This window comes from Rhodnius prolixus, unplaced genomic scaffold (genome assembly GCF_049639745.1).
Source record: "Rhodnius prolixus isolate KJV_2025 unplaced genomic scaffold, Rpr scaffold_1, whole genome shotgun sequence".
In the NCBI taxonomy this organism is placed as follows: domain Eukaryota; kingdom Metazoa; phylum Arthropoda; class Insecta; order Hemiptera; family Reduviidae; genus Rhodnius; species Rhodnius prolixus.
The window spans coordinates 67,542,510-67,564,121 of NW_027411581.1; the positions used below are offsets into that span (position 1 = coordinate 67,542,510).

Here is a 21,612-nt window from a genome sequence, read left to right on the forward strand (position 1 = left end):
AAAGTATCACAAATTACAAAACCATTAACGTTCAGTTATAATTTCTAAACTTTATTGTTAGATTTCTTAAATCTACACATCGGTGATGATTTGTTAAAAAAATAAAAATAAACTTGTTATATAAATTATATTTACATCAGACTTCAACTTTGTGTTTCATAACCACTAAAACTAGACATAATAAAGTAAAACTACCAATATTATTCTTAAACTAATCTCATCACGTAATACAAACGAATATCACCATCACAGTTCAGGTTCATGTAGATGTACAACTTAAGATTATTGTTTATTCCAATAGTCTTTTTCCGTCAAAAACAATATTTTTTAACTTTTCTCCATTTTATATAAATAAATAATTGTATAAATACGAGCGTACTACTATCGACTTTAAGATCACTCAGCTGTTAATCTCAATTTCCATTTCTGTAGACCAGGAAGTTTAGGTTGATATAAATGATAAGATTTCTTTAAGAAACAAAACAAACTTAATAAGTTCTGTTCACTTCTTGGCTTTCGAGTTTTTTTAAAAATGGATTCCAGTGCATATCGATTTCAATTTTCTTCAGAACTGGTAATACTTGAATTTAGCTCAAAGTAATGCCCTCCTTGTGACGTACTGTACAGCATAGTCTACAACAATTTTGGCTGTGGAATTGGAGCCGAAAATGTAATTCAACCACGGGAAGGAAGACTGGTCAAATTAGTTTTTTAAAGTGTTCTAGATTCATCAAGGCAGCCATAAAGTTTCTCAAAACATTCCTACACCATTTAATGATCTCAAGGAAATACTTAGACTTTTCCATTGAACACAAGAATTAAGTTTTCACTATCTTAAGTCTATTTATTTTAATTCCCACTCTTTGATCCTGGCGATTCAACAGCTGTCACCAACGAGTACCATAGGCTCTGGGCCTCCGAAGAGTTCAGAACTTACCTTTAAAACCAACATTTTGTTTTCCTTGATTCCTTGATGATCAGGATCATTATAAGTACAGAGTAAAAGATCACGACGAGGAGGGACAGCTTACACGCATGGTACAGGAACAAAAAGAATGCTCAATGATAGAACCAGAGGACAGTATCTGAAAGATGGATGACAAAGATTAGGTAACAGGGATTAGAGAAGGAACTCCTCCAAATAATCATTTAAATATCCCCCAGAATATGATACAGGCACTTCCAAGAACAAGAGAAATGAAACATCCCCAGCATATCCCACAGGAACTTAACGGACTATCCTTTCCTTAATAGCAAGAATCTTGGAGTATGCTCGACACAACTAAACAACTTAATTATGCCAACATTCGTATAGTAAACGGAAAAAAAGAAACCTTAGAATTATTAAATGCCATTTGGTAGGCACTTTTCACATTTTTCCGTATGTTTACAGAACGCACGCTTTAAAACTTCTACTGTGAAATCTGCATCTTCTTTTGTTATGCACATGGGCGGTTTTATTCTAAATACCTGAAAAATAAGAACTATTATTATCTAAATTACTATAAAAAGTAAAACCTATCATTTACAAAATCTAATGCTAACATAAATATTATTTTAGTCAAAAATGTTAAAATTATTATTGTTTATTATTATTTCTTTTTCTTCTTTCTAAATGTTTTTAATGGCATGAATTGGTTACTCAGCTCGGCAGAAATAAAAGTTTGTACAAATTGTGTTTTAGCATTATTGTACGGTTCAGTTCACCGTAATACTCAAATTAGATTAGTTTAGAGCACAAAATCGGGCCAGTTAAGGCACTGCAGTTCTAGAGCCTAATCCCGGGTAATACCAATCCCCGGAATGTCTTGCAGGTATACCTTTAAATAGGATGAATTATCCACTACTTGTTTTTTATTATATAAGTGTCTCCGAACTCAACATGCCGAAGATCTCCTACCGCAACCGCAAGATTGCAAAGAAATATGATACCATTTCCTCTAAATCCTGACAAGTCTACATTGAGACTCCAGGTTATTCAACTCAACTATGTTAAAGTAGAGAAGAGACCTATTAAAACCGGATCCAATCAATGCTTTTCGCGCATTAACCTGGTCTACAAGTATCGGAGACCTTATATCACGAACTAGCGATTGCAACGCAATCTAACAGAGAGTATTAGAGGCGATTCTTTATCTCCCCTACTATGTTCTACAGAGGTTGGACCTACCTACTGTGGGACCCAACTTACACACTAAAGAAATGAGTTTTTAATAAATATACTGACTTGCAATTAAATCTTTGTAAAATAAAGCCCATTTTTGACTAATTAAATATATAAAATATAACCAGAATTATCTTTAATTAAAACTTTTTGTATGAATATTCATAAAAATCAATAACTAACATTGCCGTTTATTCCTCCTCTTCCAATCAAAAGGCCCATATCTTTGCAAGCCTCCCAGATATCGGCAATATGTTTGGCAGCCATTGGTTCTCGAGTCTTTTTCTTCCTGACCAATTCAATGCCTATCATTAAACCTTTACCTCTTACATCGCCAACAAATTCAAATTCATCTCTTAGCTCGGCCAATTTTGTTAACAAATGTGTGCCAACTATTTTGCAATTCTTCTGCAATTGATCCTCTTCTATCACCTGCGACAGATAGAAATCTCTAGATGATTTCATTAAAATACATAAATAAATTGGCATTTTGGTAAGTAAATACTTACTTCTAGGGTTTTCATACCAACTGTACAGGCCACTGGATTTCCACCGAATGTATTAAAGTGAAAAGCAAGATCTAGGGTTTGGGAAATCTTTGGTGTAGTGACTACAGCGGCCAGCGGGAAACCATTGCCAATACCTTTGGCCATCGTAACAATATCAGGTATCACTTCGTGCGATTCAAAACCCCAGAAATGATCACCAGTGCGTCCAAAACCAGTCTGCACCTGTTTCATTTCAAAAAGTGAGAAACTGAATTGGAATAAATCTTTTTTTATATATTATATATAATTAAACACAATATTATTTTATTTATTGATTGATTTCAATTCATAAAAATGAAATAATCCATAACAATGGTGTACATACCTCATCGGCTATACATAAGCCTCCATTACTTCGTACAAGTTCATAGGCTTTCTTCAGGAATCCTTTTGGAAATTGTACAGTACCTCCTACGCCCTTTAATAAAATGTAATTAAGAAAGTGTTTTACAATAAATGGAACTGTTGCAATAGTTTTAAATTACGATCCACAAGTCCTTAGATTCTTGGATTAACACTTGGTCTGTACTCAGGGCTAGTCCCAGGAGATTTTTTTCTCTCTTATAGAAGATCTGAGAAAGTCTAAGGTTACCTGAATAGATTCAGCGAAAAGTGCAGCTACTTTGCCCCTAGGCAGTGAATATCTAAATACTTCTTCCAGTTGTTCATAATAGCGATCAGCAGCCTGGCAATTTCCTTCGGTACAGTCACAATGTCTGTCCGTCTGTACAGGACTATCTCGGCACTGAGAACCTCCCCATAGGCCTTTATAAACATCTGGATTCATAGCCTATAATTAAAAGAGGTTGAAATTAATTCAAAAAAATTTAAAAAAAAAAATCAATATTTTATTTGATAAAACCAAAAAACTAAGAGATTCATTACATGATGAATGCCAAAAGATGATGGAATATCATGTTTGGCGAAGGACATTGCTGTCAGCCCCATAGTGTAAGGACTGAGTCCATGGTAGCTATTTCTGAATGAGATAATATCAAAATGGCCAGTGTAAGCTCGACTTAACATCATGGCCAGATCGTTAGCTTCAGATCCACTATTCACAAAATAGACAACCTACAACAAGAAAGTATCTCTATTATATGTTTCACAGTTTAGAAATTAACCCGAAAGAAATCAAGGCTTCCTTGACGTACCCCAGTCATACAGATATTGGCGCACCCAGAACTATTTTTTGGAAGGTGAGCTTTATTTGTGAAGTAAATGCATTTCTTATTTCATTAAAATAAAAAAATAACAATCAGCTGCCTGATGGGATTGTTTACAAACTACGATAAGCCTAAGATAACTGAACACGCCACTTTCAGACAGAGCAAGTAGCAATAATTTGTGCTGCTGCAATTGAGATCATGAGAGAAGAATGAAGAAACTATGGTATCGTAATTTTTTTAGCTATCCATGAGGATACTCTACTAAATATAAAGTCTTACAAAACTTATTCGCCAGAATGTCTGGACATAAGTATTGTTACATATGTCTAGTGTGCCTGAGAAATCTAGGCGAAAAAGTCAGACTGCCAGCCCAGAAGGGCCCCTTGATAGAAAAGTTAAATAATTTAATATTACAGCTGTATTTTTTTAAATAAAGTAATTAGTCAAGTAAAGTTTTTATTGCCTATTATTGGAAAAACTTAAAGTTTTCATATATTTTCGGGGAGAGTCACCCTTTAAACTTCTTTGGTGCGCCACCGCATCCTACTCAAGGTACCTTAAACAGGTAGTTGATGTGCAAAATTAAATTAACATATTAAGCATTAAAATAAAAAGTTAAAAAACCTTCAAATCTCTGGGCATTTTAGATGTTAATTTTTGTGCATATTCATATAAATTCGGATGCAAATAGATGTTGGTTACATGCCAAAGCTTATGCAGTTGCTCTTCCATTGCTTTAGTCAATTTTCTATCAAACATAAATATTATAAATTCAAACGTGAGATTCGATAAACATAAATTTATTTTATAAAGTTTTACAAGATTACTTACGGATGACAATGGCCCACGCTGACGGTGACGATTCCGCCAAACATGTCTAAATAACGTTTTCCATTTTGATCGAATAACCATTGCATATATCCTTGGTGTATCAAAAGTGGTTCCTTATAATATTGTTTAATGCATGGTACCACATTTTCTTCCTTAATTTTAAGCACATCTTTATATTCTGGACCCTGAAATTGAAGATAAACATAAAATATTATATATATGAGAAGGAAGGAAGCTCAGTGGACTATGATTACAAAATATAATATTGTCAGTTGGATATTAATGAAAAGTACCCTCTACAACTACATCATGGCAGTGAAGTTATACATATATGTAATCTGTGCTAATATAAAGAAACTGCAAGATAAGTACATATTTCTAGTAGAAGGTAAACATTGTACATTTTTGCCAATCTTAATTTTAAAAACAGAATAATATGGGGTTTTATTAATTTTGATTGTAAAATTTTTCGTAGTAGCTTGTGCTATCTATGGTCAAAATCAAGAATTACTACAATGATGAGATAAGAATAGTAAGGTTATGTTGAACAGTAAGAATAGGTTACATTTTGAAGTGTTATCGAGTGAACATGTTTGTGTTTGTTTAAAAGTTCTGTTAAAAAAAATAATAATAAAATGAATGCCATTGATGATGAAGATTATTTTGATGAAATTTCTCACGAAATTATCAATTTTCCAGCTGAAGTTCAAAGCGCTATAGAACAGGTAATACCTAGTGATGATCCATTGGATCAACCAGATTTCAATGCAGTTGAATATATTAATTCATTATTTCCAACTGAACAATCATTATCAAATTTAGACGATGTACTCAATAAAATGGAATATAAAATTAGAGTAATTGATGATGAAATACGTTCAGTTGTAAGGGTTCAGACAAATGTTAGAATGGATGGTAGAGTTGCTTTGGAAGATGCTCAGAAAGTTATAAGACAACTCTTTACACAGATTACTGAGATAAAATGTAAAGCTGAACAATCTGAGGAAACCGTGCGAGAAATCACTAGAGATATAAAACAGCTGGACTGTGCTAAAAGAAATCTCACTTCAGCTATAACAACGTTGAACCATTTGCACATGCTAGTCGGTGGGGTGGATTCATTGAAAACACTAACCTCTAAACGACAATACGGTGAAATAGTTATGCCTTTGCAGGCGATCACAGAAGTCATGAAACATTTTGATACTTTCACAGACATTCCACAGATAAGAGATCTAGCCGATCAGGTGAAAGAGATTCAAGCCTCGTTGGCTACACAGATTACCAATGATTTTCACGAAGCCTTTGCCGGACCAAATGCTAAGTCCTTTGTACCGAACCGACAGCTTGCTGAAGCTTGTCTAGTTGTGTCAATACTTGATCCTAAAGTGAAAAAAGAGTTGTTGAAATGGTTCGTTGGGATCCAGTTGAGTGAATACAGTGTACTGTTTCACGAAAGTGAAGATACAGCTTGGCTGGACAAATTGGATAGACGTTTCGCCTGGTTTAAAAAACATCTTTTACAATGTGAAGATAAATTTGGAGCCATGTTTCCAGTTCACTGGGAAGTCTCGGAAAGAATCACCGTTGAGTTTTGTCACATTACCAAGAATGAACTATCGAAAATTATGAGCAAAAGAAAAAATGAAATCGATGTTAAACTTCTACTGTTTGCTATCCAGAAAACAGTTAACTTGGAAACGCTGTTGGCGAAAAGATTTTCCGGTGCAACGCTAGCTGAAGATAAGGATGAGGAAGATAGCAAAGAGAAGAAAACTTCACCTTTCACTGGAATAATTAGTGAATGCTTCCAACCTTACCTTTATATTTACATTGAAAGTTTAGATAGAAATCTGTTTGAATTAATGGAAAGATCAATAGCTGATTCAAAAACCGATCTAAATCGTGAAGTCTTACCAAGTACATCCATAGGAGTGTTACCTTCTTGTGCTGATCTGTTTGTCTTCTACAAGAAATGTCTTATCCAGTGCACACAGCTTAGCAATGGTAATCCTATGCTAGCTTTAGCGAACACATTTCAAAAATATTTAAGAGAGTATGCTTTTAAAGTGTTACAAAACAATTTACCAAAGATAGGCTCTAGCGGAGGTACACTGTCCAGTGTGACCAACATTACAAGGGATTTAAGAGATCTATCTTCAGGATTTATGCAAAACTTTTTGAAAGAAGGAGAATCCACGAGATTCAACAAACAAGAACAAGCTCGTATCTGTTGTATACTGACCACGGCGGAATATTGTCTAGAAACTACCCAACAGTTGGAGAAAACGTTGAAGGAGAAAATAGATCCAACACTTTCGGAAAGAATCAAGTTGGCTCAAGAGCAGGATGTATTCCATAATGTGATATCCACTTGTATCCAGTTGCTGGTACAAGATCTAGAAGTGGCCTGTGAACCGGCGCTCACGGCTATGTCCAAAACCCAGTGGCAGAGTGTGGAAACCGTTGGTGACCAAAGTCCCTATGTGTCTGCCATTACTGGACATATCAAGACCACTGTGCCTCTAATTAGGGACAATTTAGCTTCCTCCAGGAAATATTTTACCCAATTCTGCATCAAATTTGTCAACTCATTCATACCGAAGTTCATTCAAAGTATATTCAAGTGTAAACCGCTGAGTGCGGCCGGCGCTGAACAACTATTACTAGACGCTCATATGCTAAAAACCATTCTACTCGGCTTGCCACTTGTCGGCTCAAAAGTGAATCGTGAAGCACCCACCTCGTTCACCAAAATCGTAGTCAAAGGTATGACAAGGGCGGAAATGATATTGAAAGTCGTGATGAGTCATACAGAACCGCATACAGCGTTTGTTGAACAATTCTTGAAACTATTACCAGAATCCGATGTACAAGAATTCCAAAAAGTACTCGAAATGAAAGGCTTAAAGGCAGCGGATAAAAATCATCTGATCAGCTTGTTCCGTCCAAGGCAACCCGGTTTGGGCCAACCAGTTTCCACAAGTCCTAAACATGATACTTCTAGTATAAGAAAATTAAATAATCTGATCAAAAAGACGTTCTAAGCAGTTCATGTAGTTGCAAAAACTTGTTTGCTTGCAGTTATTTACACATCTGGTTTTGTTTACATTGCAATAATAAAACTAGTAAGTTGTATACAAGATAGAAGCATAGTTTTCATTTTATATTTGAAATTGTTCGTCTCAAAAATTCTGAAATTTCATAACAATGAAAAAAAATTATATAATAATAGAACAAGGCGAAAAGTATTAATTAAATTTATCTGCTAAGGTGTTTATTGAAACAAGTATCAATTTTACTTGCGGTTACTTTACATTAAAGATGTTCACTTCAATTTTGTTTGAAGCCTATTGAAATGTAGTTTATATGGTATCCTTACATGCAGATAAACTACTAAGAATTAAAAGAATTCCAATTAAGTTTCACAAAATCATCCGATTTAAGGTTGGATATCATTTTTAAAAAAATTGCAGCGCTATTGAGATTAAACTTATACTTAATTGGTGTAAATTGTGATGATGGAATAATTAAATGTATTTTTGCAATTACAACTGCCCAAATAGTGTAATAGCTGAAATAGTATCAATCCTAAATTTCAATTTTCGATCTTATTTCACTCTTATAACCTTCCACTCTCCAATTTTTAAATATAATTATTTCAAAACAGCTGACTTATCTAGGATGGACAATTAAAATTCACTTACCCTTGATATTTTTCATTTCAAGTTGAAGGACATTTAAAAAAAAAAAAAAAAAAACTGTTATAATAAACGAATGATATTAAGTTTTAACCTTCTTGAGATACATATATTTTCTAATGGCATTTAGCATTTTCGATAAGAATTGTGCAACAACTTATTTCAACGATGTACCCATACTGGAATTTCTTATTTCTGCGTATTTTTTTAAAAATTTTTGTACACTGGGCCAAAAAAGTCTGTGAACACTAACCTAAATTTTATTACTTTTATTATTATCTTATTAGAAACTTCTTTTATTTTCAAATGAAATATACTATTCGATAGAGAGAAACCAGAGTTTTTCATTTTATATTCAATCTTTTATTTTTGTTCAACAGGAATATCACAATTAAATGTTTAACAAAACAACACCCCAAACGAATGCAAAAAAGTCTGTGAACACTTTGCAGAAATAAATCATTCTTACACATTGTACGTGAATTATAAATTTTAAAAACTTGTAGGACCTCCTATGTTCCTAATCACTTCCAACAAGCGAGCTTTCATCGATCCTAATAATTTTGTGGTCGTCAATGTTGGAATTTTATCCCACTCTTCTAAAATAGCGTTTTTTAGTTGTTCACGGTTTCTTATTCCTCGTTTATTTATTTCGCGGCTGATTTCATCCCACAAATGTTCTATTGGGTTAAGGTCTGGCAATTGTGGAGGGGTGTTTAGGCGCCAGAGTGTATTATTTAAAAGCCATTCCCGAGTTTTTAGTGCGGTATGTTTCGGGTCATTGTCTTGTTGGAAGACAAACGTTCCCTCCAACCCTAATTTTTTTGAATTTTCTTTTAAATTGCGTCTTAATATATCCACATACACATATTGGTCCATCATACCATTAATTAGATCTAACTTGCCCACTCCTTTAGCACTCATGCACCCCACACCAGAATGTTGCCTCCCCCATGCTTAAAAGTAGGCTTCATATTTTTCATTTTCATAGCTTCATTTCTTTTTCGCCACACTTTTTGTCGTCAATCAGACCCACATACATTGAATTTCGACTCATCTGAAAAGATTACGGTTTCCCAGAAACTAGAAAGCTTAGAAACATATTCTTTCGCGAAATCCAATCGGCGGTTACTATTTATTTTATTGATTAAAGGTTTTTTCCTCGGGACTCGACCGCAATAATCGTATTCATGTAATTTATTTCTAATTGTCTGTGGTGTTACGCTTACACATAACCACTTGATAATTCTTGACTGATTTTTTGAGCGCTTGTCCTGGGTTCTTCTCGAACAGACTTCAGAATTTGCCGTTTATGAAAGGAATTAAGTTTTGGTGGCCGTCCACTGCGTGGCCTACTAATCACATTTCCGTACTTTTTAATTATATTATGCACCGTTGAAGGGTTTTTTTGAACTATCTTCCCTATTTCTCGAATACTTTTTCTTTCATTTCGCAACGTCACAATAAGTTCTCGAATTGGTCTGGGAACTTCCATATTAGTGGTTAAATATGTACTAATTAGATTATTTATTCACAAAACTGACTGTAGTGGTTTCTACAATACAATAGAGAACTTTGAAACTTTATTAAATCGTTTTTCTGTTTGTTATCTTAATGTTTTTACATATTTATACAGCTGTTCACAGACTTTTTTTGCATTCGTTTGGGGTGTTGTTTTGTTAAACATTTAATTGTGATATTCCTGCTGAACAAAAATAAAAGATTGAATATAAAATGAAAAACTCTGGTTTCTGTCTATCGAATAGTATATTTCATTTGAAAATAAAAGAAGTTTCTAATAAGATAATAATAAAAGTAATAAAATTTAGGTTCGTGTTCACAGACTTTTTTGGCCCAGTGTACGTCACTGTTTCTGTTTGTTGTTGACGCTTTTTTGTTATGTTAATTTGTTTTGTAGCAAAAGCTTATCCTAGCCCGTTTATTTGAAGTAAATAAAATTAAAAATAATTTATACGTTCAATCCAAGATAAATTATATTTACCTATGTTTATAACCTACATATGTATAAAGGTAAACATATAGATCCAAATATATGTACATAAGTGGATGCGATTTGTAAATAATATAAATCGAACTTGTTTTGTTTTTTACTGGTTTTGAAATTTTACTGGTTGAGTAATTCAGCCATTTTAGAACGTTACTTTGTACTGAATTCTAAAAAAGTATTTCCCGTACTGCAGTTTAATAAAAGAAAACAATTCTTGTGACTTAAAATTTATTCTTAAAAAAATATTGCTCTCAATGTTAACATGTTCATTACAATGCAATGCTTTAGAGAATCCATAACCTTATCAATCGTTTAGAATTTTTACGGAAAACATCTTTTAATTAAAAGTAATGAACGTGCTAAAGTATTGTTCAAACAAAGATAAAAGAAAATCATTAGAACCATTTTAGGGGGAAAACAATTACCTCCGTTCACCTTGCTTTTCTTTAAATTCGGAATTTTGTATAAATATACACTACTAACAGTGGGCGGTGAAACCGTGCACTACGCAAAAATGGCCGTTTGGGGGGAAAAAAAAATACTGAAGTAAAAAATTTCTCTCTGATGATGGATTAAACTCCGAAATCGGTCAGGAATACAATGAACTTGAGTACTAATATGGATAAAATTGGAGAAATCTAGAAAACTTCGTCCCAGAAAACGTCTGGATTCAGTCTACAGGTTTTTCCGCCCCCCCTTCCAACCATAAAATTAAAAATGTGGTTGAAATTCATCCATTCTAAGACAATCCACTCGGTTCATACAAACAGCTGTGCAGTGTTGAAAATAAACAAAGAATAAACGAATGTGTAGGTATTCAGTTTTAATGCGATCATTTTTTTTTAATCTTTTTACACTGGTGTGACTAACAAAGAAGAGGTTATTTTGTCCTTGACTCTGGTCATGTGTATCTCGCATGCAACTTAAGCGTCCTCCTCAACACCAGACGTATTTAGATCCTATAATCTATTATTATATAATTATTTCTATTTTTACAATAAAAATCAAATTAAATATATTTTTAAATCTGTAATTGATTACTTACTCTTACTATTAGATGAGACAAGTATTGCAATAGTGTTAAATTTTAGATCTCGGATTTTTACCGGAAATGTCCGTCCTCTTTCCCACTCGCTCACTGTGAGTGAACAAAATAACTCAAAAACTAAAAAACAGCTGGAAGCTGAAAATTTATATTTACCTTCTATTTAACGATCGCAAAATCTCTTAACCGAAGTACAACTCTATATTGATCAAATTTTAGAGATTTACTCGAAAAATGATTCCAACTTTTTTTGTAAACTACGAGTACACGTTTTCACGATGGACTACAACTTTTATTTAAGACATTCGAGGGTGGCTATTCTTCCGTCTAAAGAACCATTTCATTACAATGTATGACTCTGCGAGTTTTATATTATTAAGATGGTTACATGCTTTATCACAAATTTATTCATTACTCGAATAAAAGGAAGTACTGCGATTACCTCAAACTTTCGAACTTTTCCCCCATAACTATCTGTTTTGATGTCCATCAAGTCCAAAAAAAGTCTAGCCAAACCAAGAATATCAATTCACCGGATCCGCTTCCGTTCAGGACGGCTTTTTCTAAGTTTTCTGTAATTTTTAAGGTAATTCAAAGAGTTTTTTTTATTCAATATCGGCTTTAACTTTTGACAAATCCAACAGTTTGTTTTGGTACTTTATCTCGCAAAATGTTATTTTAATTAGGCTCTGTAAGGCAACGTTCAATTTCGTTATTGTTATATAAAAGTACAATATTGAAATCAAATCACCAGTACAGACAAACTAAATTTCTAAAAAGTTTAATTATATGGGTGAGTAACGCTGAATTTTTATTTATTTAATCACTGCACTAATTAATGATTACCTTGTAGGCACTGGGTTTGAAACTGCAAGGAGGCATCTCGGGCGGTGGGATCTTCTTGGCGTAGTGATGGTTTCGAATGCCCAAACATTTTGTCAGTCCTAAATCGGATAAATAGAATTAGTAAAAAGATTTTATTTACACCTTTTTTTAAACAAAAAATTAAAATACTACGAATATTTATTAGAAATATATAAATAAGATAATAAATAAAGGAAATCCAGCTTTCATTTTTACGATATAAGATAACCTTATCAGTTTGATAGTTTAAATTTATTTTTCTGAAGAGGTTATTTCAATTGATTACGTACTTTACAGACTGATATAGTCAAGGTTGCAGGTTATGTTATTTAAGAATTATATAATTTGATTGTTATTTACAAAAATAAAATGAAAAAAAAGTGACTTGTTTATCAGTTACTGTTAAAATTTGATCACTTAAGAGAAATAATTTAATCAAGTACTTGTTTGCCAAAACTCTACATGTAGCAATTGAACCTTTAAATTTCTATTTAAGGTTCTTTTACTATCTCTAATATACTGTACAGATGGCTGTGTTTTGTTCTGAAGAGTACTTCAGAGGGATGCTAAAAAACCTTGTCTGAGGGCCCCCTCGAAAAACTAAATTTCCCGAAAAAACGGATTAAAAAAAAAGTGGCAGATATTTAGTGGGTGTATAATATAGAATGTTTAAAACAAATTGTAGGAGCTATATTCAAAAAGTCTGTGAAAAAACTAAGTATTTACCATATCTGTGTTGTTATAAACGACTCTTTTTTTTTTATAAGATGCCCAAACATATGCATTACAGATCAATTTGCAATAATCATTTTTCGTGTCAAGGTCAGACATCATAAGATGGAATTTATGTTCTATATAAGTACAGAATTTTTAGTTTGAAATTTCTTTACAAAAAAAAAAAGAAGAAAGCAGTGAAAACAGTTATTTTAAAAGACAATACAAAATTCAAAACAGTGCTAATGGCCAACTGGAAATCCTAGCTCAGTTCAATGCCACTTTGTTTTAGTGTTCTGTTGAGTGTCATGTGACTCATTATCAGCTGTTCGTAGAAGACGAAAAATTGCAATCGAGTCAAAGTTTTTCGAAATTGAATAATCATCATCGCCGGATAGACATGTCTTGAGGTCCCCAGATGTACATCATGGGCCTAAATCCAAGGTTTGCAAAGAAAATCCCTCTGTCTGCAGTAATTCCTTTACTGAATGGATCTTTTCACATGTGCTCGTATTAAACTTCCTTGAACTCGAAAAAATCATTTTAGCGCTTAAAAATTATTTAAGCGTATGTTTATTTGTGTTAATAGAATAACTCAAAAACTAAACAAAACAAAGCTCCACCATCTTGGTTGGTACCTACTCCATTTTTATACTAACCAATTCGTCGAAAGTGCAATTTTTCTAATTTCAACAATTTTTATTCCTAAAAATATGTATTTATCAGATAACTTTAAACTTTTTCACTGCAGAAAACTGATATTTCTTGGAGATAGTATTCAGAAAACCACAATTTTTGGCATTCCTCTAAAGTGCATTTAAGAACAAAATGCTTCTGTAAGATACAAAAGAGGATCCAACAACAAATCCCAGCCAGAAAACAAACTAAAAGTCTTATCACTTGTATTAAACACTTATAAGTCAGAATTTATAATGTTCCACGGGAGAATATCTCAAAAATATTTTGAGTTAACGTATTTTGGTTTAAAACCTAACTAAAAAACGGGAAACTGCAGTAAGTTCACATTTTTTCTTTGATGTAAATGCCTTGATTGGACTCGTTGTAAAGCTTTAAGATATCAATAAACCGGAAAAGCCGCTTTACTGGGAAAAAAGTGTTTCCGTTTTTTTAACGACTTTTTTTTAAAGATTCTACGCTACATTTGTGCAGAAATAAAAAGTTTCTTTGAATGTTCTTTTCAGGAACCTTTAAGCTGGAATCTTAAGAAAGCTCTCCTCTAAGTTGACTTCAGTATAATGTATGGTTCTAACAATTGTGTAATATTAGAATGAAAGTTTGACATAAAATTTCATGTTGGAAGAATATCAGTCCTCTGAAATTGCAGCTGAATAGAATGGTTCTTATTTCAGTAATATTTTAGACAGACGCCAAAGAATTTCAACTAATTTTGATATATCGTTCTGATAAGTCTTATTTATCATTTGAATTTGAAAGATTTTCACAAAAAAAAAATGTTGATTTTACCGACTTTCTTGGAACCCCCACACTAGACTAAAAAGAACAGAACTAAACAGACGCTATCGACTACTTAAAAGACTTTTAGACAAAAGATCAAAACTCTCTCTGGACAACAAAAGACTAATTTATACTTCTATTTTGAAACCCATCGGGGCGTATGGAATAGAGCTGTGAGGTTCCAATCTAATGCACAAATCTCCAAAGTATTCAGTCCCTTCAATCTAAAATACTTCGAACTATTGCTTCATTTTATGTCTCCAACAACCTGGACTACACACACTGACATTAACATTCCTTTTGTCACACAAGTCGCTGTAAACAAGATACAGAAAAATCCACTTCAACCTACAATCTTGTATAAATCCTCTAGCTCAAAAATCTTTCTTCAAGAACTCTTCCTGACAACCCGTCAAAGAAAGTGGCTTCGTGATCTCTTCTCTAGTGAAGAGAGTGGACTAATAGCCTAATGTTTTGAAGTGTTAGCACTGCGGTAACTTCTCCACTCGATTGCTTCATTTGTTACTCTGTTATCACTGTTACTTATAGCGCCAACGCACTGATTGTAGCACAAATAAACGCCAAAAAAAGAAGATTTTACCTAGGATCTGAGACTTCACACTTGTTGAAGAAAGTCTCAATATCACTTCATTACGACAAACGTGTAAAATACTGAAGTGCTTTATCTTATTAATACTAATTCAGAGTTACCAAAAAAAAGTAAGTTTTACTCTAGAGTTTTTTTTAAGAGCGAAAAAAGTTACTCTTCTGTTGTGTATAAGAGAAAATAATATAAAATTAGATATAAAAAATGAGTTACCTTCTGTGAAGGTTCTTTTTAAGATCATCTTTTTCCAAAATAAATAATCTGCTTTAAATTATTAATTAAAAAAAAACACCGACTTTAACAAAGTAATTAAAAAACAAACAATAACAATAAAAAAGAAACTATTTATAAAAAACTAAATTAATATTAACAAGTAATTATTGTTTCAATTGAAGGGGTATTTAAATTAGTTTGGAAGCCCCGATTAGTGACTGTCCTGTTGCAGCCAGACAACTACGTACGACACAATTACTCGACTGGTCACACTATTACAGGGGATTCAAGTCGTAATATGGGCTATATACTGGCCAGAGAAGAGCTGGACTATCATATCTCTATTAGTATGGTTTTATCTAAAATATCGTTTCTGGAGAGCAGAGAGCTGGTCGTCAAGTTATTGCCATTGATTATTTAGCCTTGAATTGATAAAAAGTAAACATTGAAACAAATTTAAATATTTAAAATTGTGGTGGGAGAAACGGAAACCAAGCAAGTAGCGTTTGTTGTTTACTTTTCTGCAATGCAGTTTTTTTATTTTTTATTGCTTTTTCTTTTGTTTTTAATCCATTTTTTTTTGTATATTTTCTTCCTTTTTATATTATTTAATGAAAGTCATGCTTGTTTATGTTTACGTTTTTATTAAAACATCTGTTGCGAACATTTTTTCAACATTCTAACTTATAAACTTTCTTCAAACACCTAATTACAGAAACACATTTAATTCTAGCTATCATTTTATAGTTGTTAATGCGTAAATAATACTTTAGAGTGAATCTACACTTTAGAAGAACAATTTTTGAAAAAGCCGTTTTTGGCAACCTCTTTTCTCGAAAACTAAATAATCTGCTTTGCAAAAATAAAATAAAAAAAAATACAGTTTTAGACGAAAATATGTCCTTTATTTGAAACAGAAAATTAGGAACTTCCACTTTTGTAGGAAAAGATGAAAAAGTTGTCAAAGTTTCAGCTTTTTCAGTGCAGTTTTTTAGCGATAAACAGTTATAATACAACTGGCCTACGGAACAGTTTTTATTACTACCATGATTTTTTAGACAACATTGAAATTGCACTTCACGGAATGCCTAACCATAATTTTCTCCTAGAAGTGCCTAAAATAAAATTTTCTTGGAAAGATGTTGCTGATAAAAATTCTATAAAATGAGTAAAAATATAAAAATATATTTGGCGAGCCATTTTCGAGTGAAAAAGTGAAACAAAAAAATACCTTCTGTAAAATGCTAGTTATGGTTGAAGCGTTGGAAACAGCTGGTTTACGGTTGGCTCCCCTTGTGTACTCGTACGAAATATGGAAGTTAGTTCTAGGATGTTCCTGTTTTGATCCTTTTTAAAAACAATTTTTTGGGGGGAATTACGGGAACCTCAGAAAGTATACACAACGATGTGAACATTCAAAGATCGCTTCTTACTTCAACTTTTTTTAAAATATACATATGTTGCAAATTAATTACAAGAGCTGCATCCATTATGGAACGTAACTACAACTCTAATGCAACTTAGTACGACCTTGAAAATTGCAGTAATAGAAAATCGTGTGATTAGTCACACCAGATTCTCTTTTAAAAGGTTATCGTTAATTTAAGAAAATTAACCAATAAAATATATGAACAATTCTTTTGAATAAATGTTGAATAATTCCCAGGAAATATTGGGAAAATTTATTATGGGTAACCATCAATAACCTCCATTGTTTGTAGTTTTATTGGTCAAAAACAAAGTGTACAAAAGAAATTAATATTCATTAAGATGACCTTTATTCGCCCAGCTGGGAACAGCGTGAAATATATTTCATATTTATCTAAATATTTGAACTAAAATGTTTTAGATCTCTGGTAAGAAACACTCAAACAACTTACTCAAATTACATTTATTGGATCTAATAGAATAGTTTATGCCTAGGCTCGATTCCTGTACTTATTGGGCAGATGTGGATGTGTGGTGTAGTTTAGTAAAGCTTATCTCAAAGTAAAACCTAATTTCCCTTTTTTAGAACTGTCCTTAATCGAATTTTCGTGAAAGAAAAACATTACATAAAATAAAAGTTTAGGATCGCCAAGTTTACACATAATGAGCAAACTAAGTTCAAAGAAAACGTTTTGAAGAAAAACTCAAAAATTGATTGCGTGGTGGGTAAGTGAAATATCAAATTGAAATTTTTCTATTCACACAAATTCAAACGCAAAACCCAATGAAATTTTTACATGGGGTATAATGCTCGATAATTGAAGACTTTAAAATAAATTAAGTATGCTTTTTTTTGCCTTCAGTGAGAGACGGTTGTGTTCGTAAAAAAAAACAGGATTTACTTGGAAAACTGAATTTTCATATACATATTTAATACAAGTGAATTCGTAGTGAATAATTTGAAGTTCAAACTACGTGAGTATGCTGGAGACTGAATAATGCTGTTCAAACCATTCCACGTGGAATCAAGCACGTATTCACGCAGTAGATAAAATATCTAAACATTCCACGTGGAATCTAGCAAGTAGGTACTCTATGAATGAATGTGTCACAAGGCAGAGTGAGTAGGGCTTAAAGTACACATTAAAGGAGCACATGAGCTGCGTCACGTAGGCCGCAAAGGAATCTATAGGATACCTGCTGGTACACTATCTAGATGGCCATCGTTAGTGCTGGCTCTATGTTTATTTGAATGCCATGACAACAAATCTGTAGTATAGAATTAGCCTCACTTTCATTATGTAGGTATACATGAACTAATTATAAAATTTATCAAATTGATGCAACGTAAAATTTCGTTTTTCTTTTTTTAAATCTTCAATTTTTATGCTGTACATTATAAATGACATGGTAAAAAGTTCTAAGATGAGCTTTTTAGGTTAGAAATGCTAGTCCTTTTTCATTTAATAAACTTTTGTATCACCTTTCTCATCTCACTTAAAACCTATCCTAGCCTTTTTTTTAAGAAAAATTTCTTTAGATTTACGAACAGGAGAAAGATAAAGAAAATCTTCATTGAAGAAATATATTATTTACTAGATATTTTAATTTAGATGTCTCTCTTAAACTAATCAAACAAAACACATTCCTACTTTTTATCAGATCGTTGATTATAGCGATTGCTCTCAGCTATTATTAATTTAGCATTTAACAGTTTTACGCCAGTTATTAGTAATCTTATTTATTTCTTCTTCTATTTCTCTTGAAACTACTAAACATCAGTTGCAGCCGTGTAGGTTTACAGCTGTAAAACCTACCGTATAACGATGATTGTACGAAAGTAACAACCGATGCGTATGGCCTCATTAATTAACAATTAACCAATAAGTAATTGCCAAGAAGTGTGGCTAATTGTGTTCACCTAGAAATGGCATAATTACGGTCTATTATTTTGTAATTAATATTTACATATGTACCTTTCTAGAGGTCACAAATATTGAAATGCGCATCCTAGCGGTAGTAATAGGTATTATTTACAGGGATAGATCCGATCTAATCAGAACAAAAACAATTTTGGATACTTAAACGACTTCATTTTACTTATCAAATCTCAAGCTTTCAAAAGTCCTAAATAAAATTTATTTTAAAATAAAAAACGGATCAATAATCCAATTTACAGAAACAATAATAATAATAGCATAAATAATACAAACAGTTCTGTCTATAATTTAGGTTTATAATTAGGCTTTAGCATTTTATTTTATTTTTTAGAGGTTATTATACAAATTTATACAATACAAACATCTGACTTTATTTAGAAAATTTTGTATATTTGTGCCAAAGAAATCTAATTTAAAATGATTGGCTATCCGCATCATATGAAAGATAGGGGAGTAAAAAACGTAATTATGTTGGCAGTACGGTACATTGAAGGAGAAGAATGTCGTGCAGTATGGTATGAGATATTAAAAGAAATTAGATAAAAAAGGTAAGGACAGTCTATTTGAGAATGGAGAAGTTTGCAGAGAAAAGAGAGGTCATAATAAATTCTTTTGGTGGCAAATGGAAGAATATCGAATTTCCCTGGGATCGTGGTTTCAAATAAAAGCTGTAGATCACCATGGTTACAATGAGTAAACAGTTCAAGGAAAATTGTTTAAGCAATTTTCCAGATAATTTCTAATAAATCAAAAATCCGGATAAATTAATACTGTTAAAATTTAATAACGGCTCATTTTCTGACTAATTAAAACTATTTGCGGCGTTTTGTTATTTAAAGTAGAAGAGATACTTCAATTTTAAAATATTGCTTTGCTATTGCAATGGTTGCCATAGCAACTGGTTTTTACTTTTTTGAGGTTACGATAATATTTTAAATCATTTTGCTATCTTTATTTCTTTTTTGATTACAAGTAAAGTATAGTGTGTAAATAATACTACATTTCAGACTCGCAAGAAAAGAATTAGCCCTATTTACTCAAATAACTATTGTCAGAATGCAGTTTTTGACGATTAACCCTTATACAACCGTCCTACCGGATAGTTTTAAATACATTCTTGACATTTGGTTTTGCGCAATTTTCTCGCAACTTTATGTAGTATGTTTTAATCTAATCGACTTATTACCTTTGTTTATTATTTTAATCACCACTTATTTTGTGATATGGTCAACTATGGCTTTTAAAACGTCACGAGATCTCCTAACGACTGCATCACAATCAAATAGGATGGTCTTTTTCTCCTTCTCTTCCGGATCAGAGATTTTCCAGACAAGAAAAAATTATTATAAAAATAAATCTTGATTTATGAGCAATAAATGATCAATCAATCAATTATTGCCAAAAATTCCTTTAAATAGACAATTGATGGCCCCCCCCATGGCTCAATAAGGCCGAAATCCCCGGAGAAAATAAATAAGGGCAAAAAATTGTAAAAGTTTCTAGCACTCTTTATTGTATCTGGTGTATGATTGGTACTACAATAGATATATTATATACAGAATTATTTTTTTGTTATAAAAAAATTATGTTAAAAGATACATTTTTTTTTATCTATTTTAATCAATTAAATTAAAGGAATATTCCCAATGCCGTTTTTGTATGTGTTTTATTTTTTACACATTTAGTTAGTAAAAGTGCAGACTACTACAATAAAAAAAGTAATGCAAAATTTAAAATATTGATTTTAAACTGTAACCAATAAACTATTCTAATCCTAAAGTAGAAAAAATAACAATTTAATAACAGATTTTAATTTTCTTTCTTGCATTGGGATTCTCTTTTACCGAAGTAGAATCAATTATACGGCGCAACAAAAAATATAAACAAAATTATGGAACAAGTTTTCCCTTCTGCTAAAAAATGTTTTGGGTTTGGAATATTTTGTAGAATAAATATCGCTGCCATCTTATTAAAGCATGTAAAGTCATAGAAGGCCGGGGGCATTAGTTAAGTGCAGGAGCATATGTTCATAAAATTTGGGGGCCCCATCTTAAAATAAAAAAAAGTAATACAGTAGGTTTGATTAGAAGTTCTTTTTATTAATAAGGTTTACCCATTAGGGAGGGCTCCTCCCCAAAAGCGCCAAGTTAGCCTAATTCTCACGAAGGATTTGGGATAAAAAGCTAATCTTAGTTCTTACGAAAGCTTTGGGATAAAAAGCTAATCTTAGTTCTTACGAAAGCTTTGGGGTAAAAAGCTTATCTTAGTTCTTACGAAAGCTTTGGGATAAAAAGCTAATCTTAGTTCTTACGAAAGCTTTGGGATAGAAAGCTAATCTTAGTTCTTACGAAAGCTTTGGGATAGAAAGCTAATCTTAGTTCTTACGAAAGCTTTGGGATAAAAAGCTAATCTTAGTTCTTACGAAAGCTTTGGGATAGAAAGCTAATCTTAGTTCTTACGAAAGCTTTGGGATAGAAAGCTAATCTTAGTTCTTACGAAAGCTTTGGGATAGAAAGCTAATCTATTATTTAAAAAAAAAAAAAAGACAGGAAGGAAATTCAAAACAAAGCTAGCAATGGTGACACATATTTAGTAGAATTGGTCCAATATTAATTTGCCTTACTTTCTCAAGTTACAGCAAGTGTTGCAATCGGCTAGATTCATATTTTCACGTTTTTGGGCTCTCTAGTGCACGAAAAAAAAAAAAAAATGAATTTTACAAATTTAGTCTGCACAATAATAACAACAATAAGGAATCGCAGAAAAAGTGCCACGAGCATTGAACCGAAAATAAACTTCTTTTTTTCGGGACAAAATTCTGCAAAACAGAAGTTCCATTTTACTGAAAAATGTTTTTTCAAGTATTTTCGTATTTTCTGGGGGGGAAAACCTTGCTCCAATTGA

The 21,612-nt window shown here is 32.3% G+C and overlaps 2 protein-coding genes across 4 annotated transcripts; one reads left to right on the forward strand and one right to left on the reverse strand.

Moving 5' to 3' along the window:
* Positions 1-407: 407 nt before the first annotated feature.
* LOC141446273 (alanine--glyoxylate aminotransferase 2, mitochondrial) lies at positions 408-16,701 on the reverse strand. Of its 3 annotated transcripts, XM_074112801.1 has the most exons (11): positions 15,341-15,504; positions 12,313-12,410; positions 4,713-4,897; positions 4,506-4,629; positions 3,598-3,786; positions 3,305-3,502; positions 3,038-3,130; positions 2,674-2,895; positions 2,348-2,596; positions 1,335-1,470; positions 408-1,085 (listed from the first exon to the last, which is right to left on the reverse strand). In XM_074112801.1, exons 1-10 carry the CDS (start codon positions 15,366-15,368, stop codon positions 1,345-1,347), a joined length of 1,512 nt encoding a protein of 503 aa, XP_073968902.1. In that variant the 5' UTR covers positions 15,369-15,504; the 3' UTR covers positions 408-1,085; positions 1,335-1,344. The 3 variants fall into 3 exon arrangements, with proteins under 3 accessions (XP_073968902.1, XP_073968904.1, XP_073968905.1); XM_074112803.1 differs by lacking the exon at positions 15,341-15,504 and adding an exon at positions 16,572-16,701 and having other exon boundaries at positions 512-1,470; XM_074112804.1 differs by lacking the exon at positions 15,341-15,504 and adding an exon at positions 13,057-13,075 and having other exon boundaries at positions 512-1,470.
* Positions 5,245-7,862, forward strand: Vps53 (vacuolar protein sorting 53). Its single transcript, XM_074112799.1, has one exon. The coding sequence runs from the start codon at positions 5,348-5,350 to the stop codon at positions 7,757-7,759; it is 2,412 nt and encodes an 803-aa protein (XP_073968900.1). The 5' UTR covers positions 5,245-5,347; the 3' UTR covers positions 7,760-7,862.
* Positions 16,702-21,612: the final 4,911 nt, after the last annotated feature.

Excerpts from the sequence above, each read along its gene's own strand:
- Vps53 (XM_074112799.1), top strand. The coding sequence starts at position 5,348 with ATGAATGCCATTGATGATGAAGATTATTTTGATGAAATTTCTCACGAA.
- LOC141446273 (XM_074112801.1), bottom strand. The coding sequence starts at position 15,368 with ATGATCTTAAAAAGAACCTTCACAGAAG. Across the intron at positions 4,898-12,312 it reads TCAAACCCAGTGCCTACAAG|GGTCCAGAATATAAAGATGT; the intron begins GTAATCATTAAT and ends CTTCAATTTCAG. Across the intron at positions 3,503-3,597 it reads CATCTTTTGGCATTCATCAT|GCTATGAATCCAGATGTTTA; the intron begins GTAATGAATCTC and ends TTTTAATTATAG.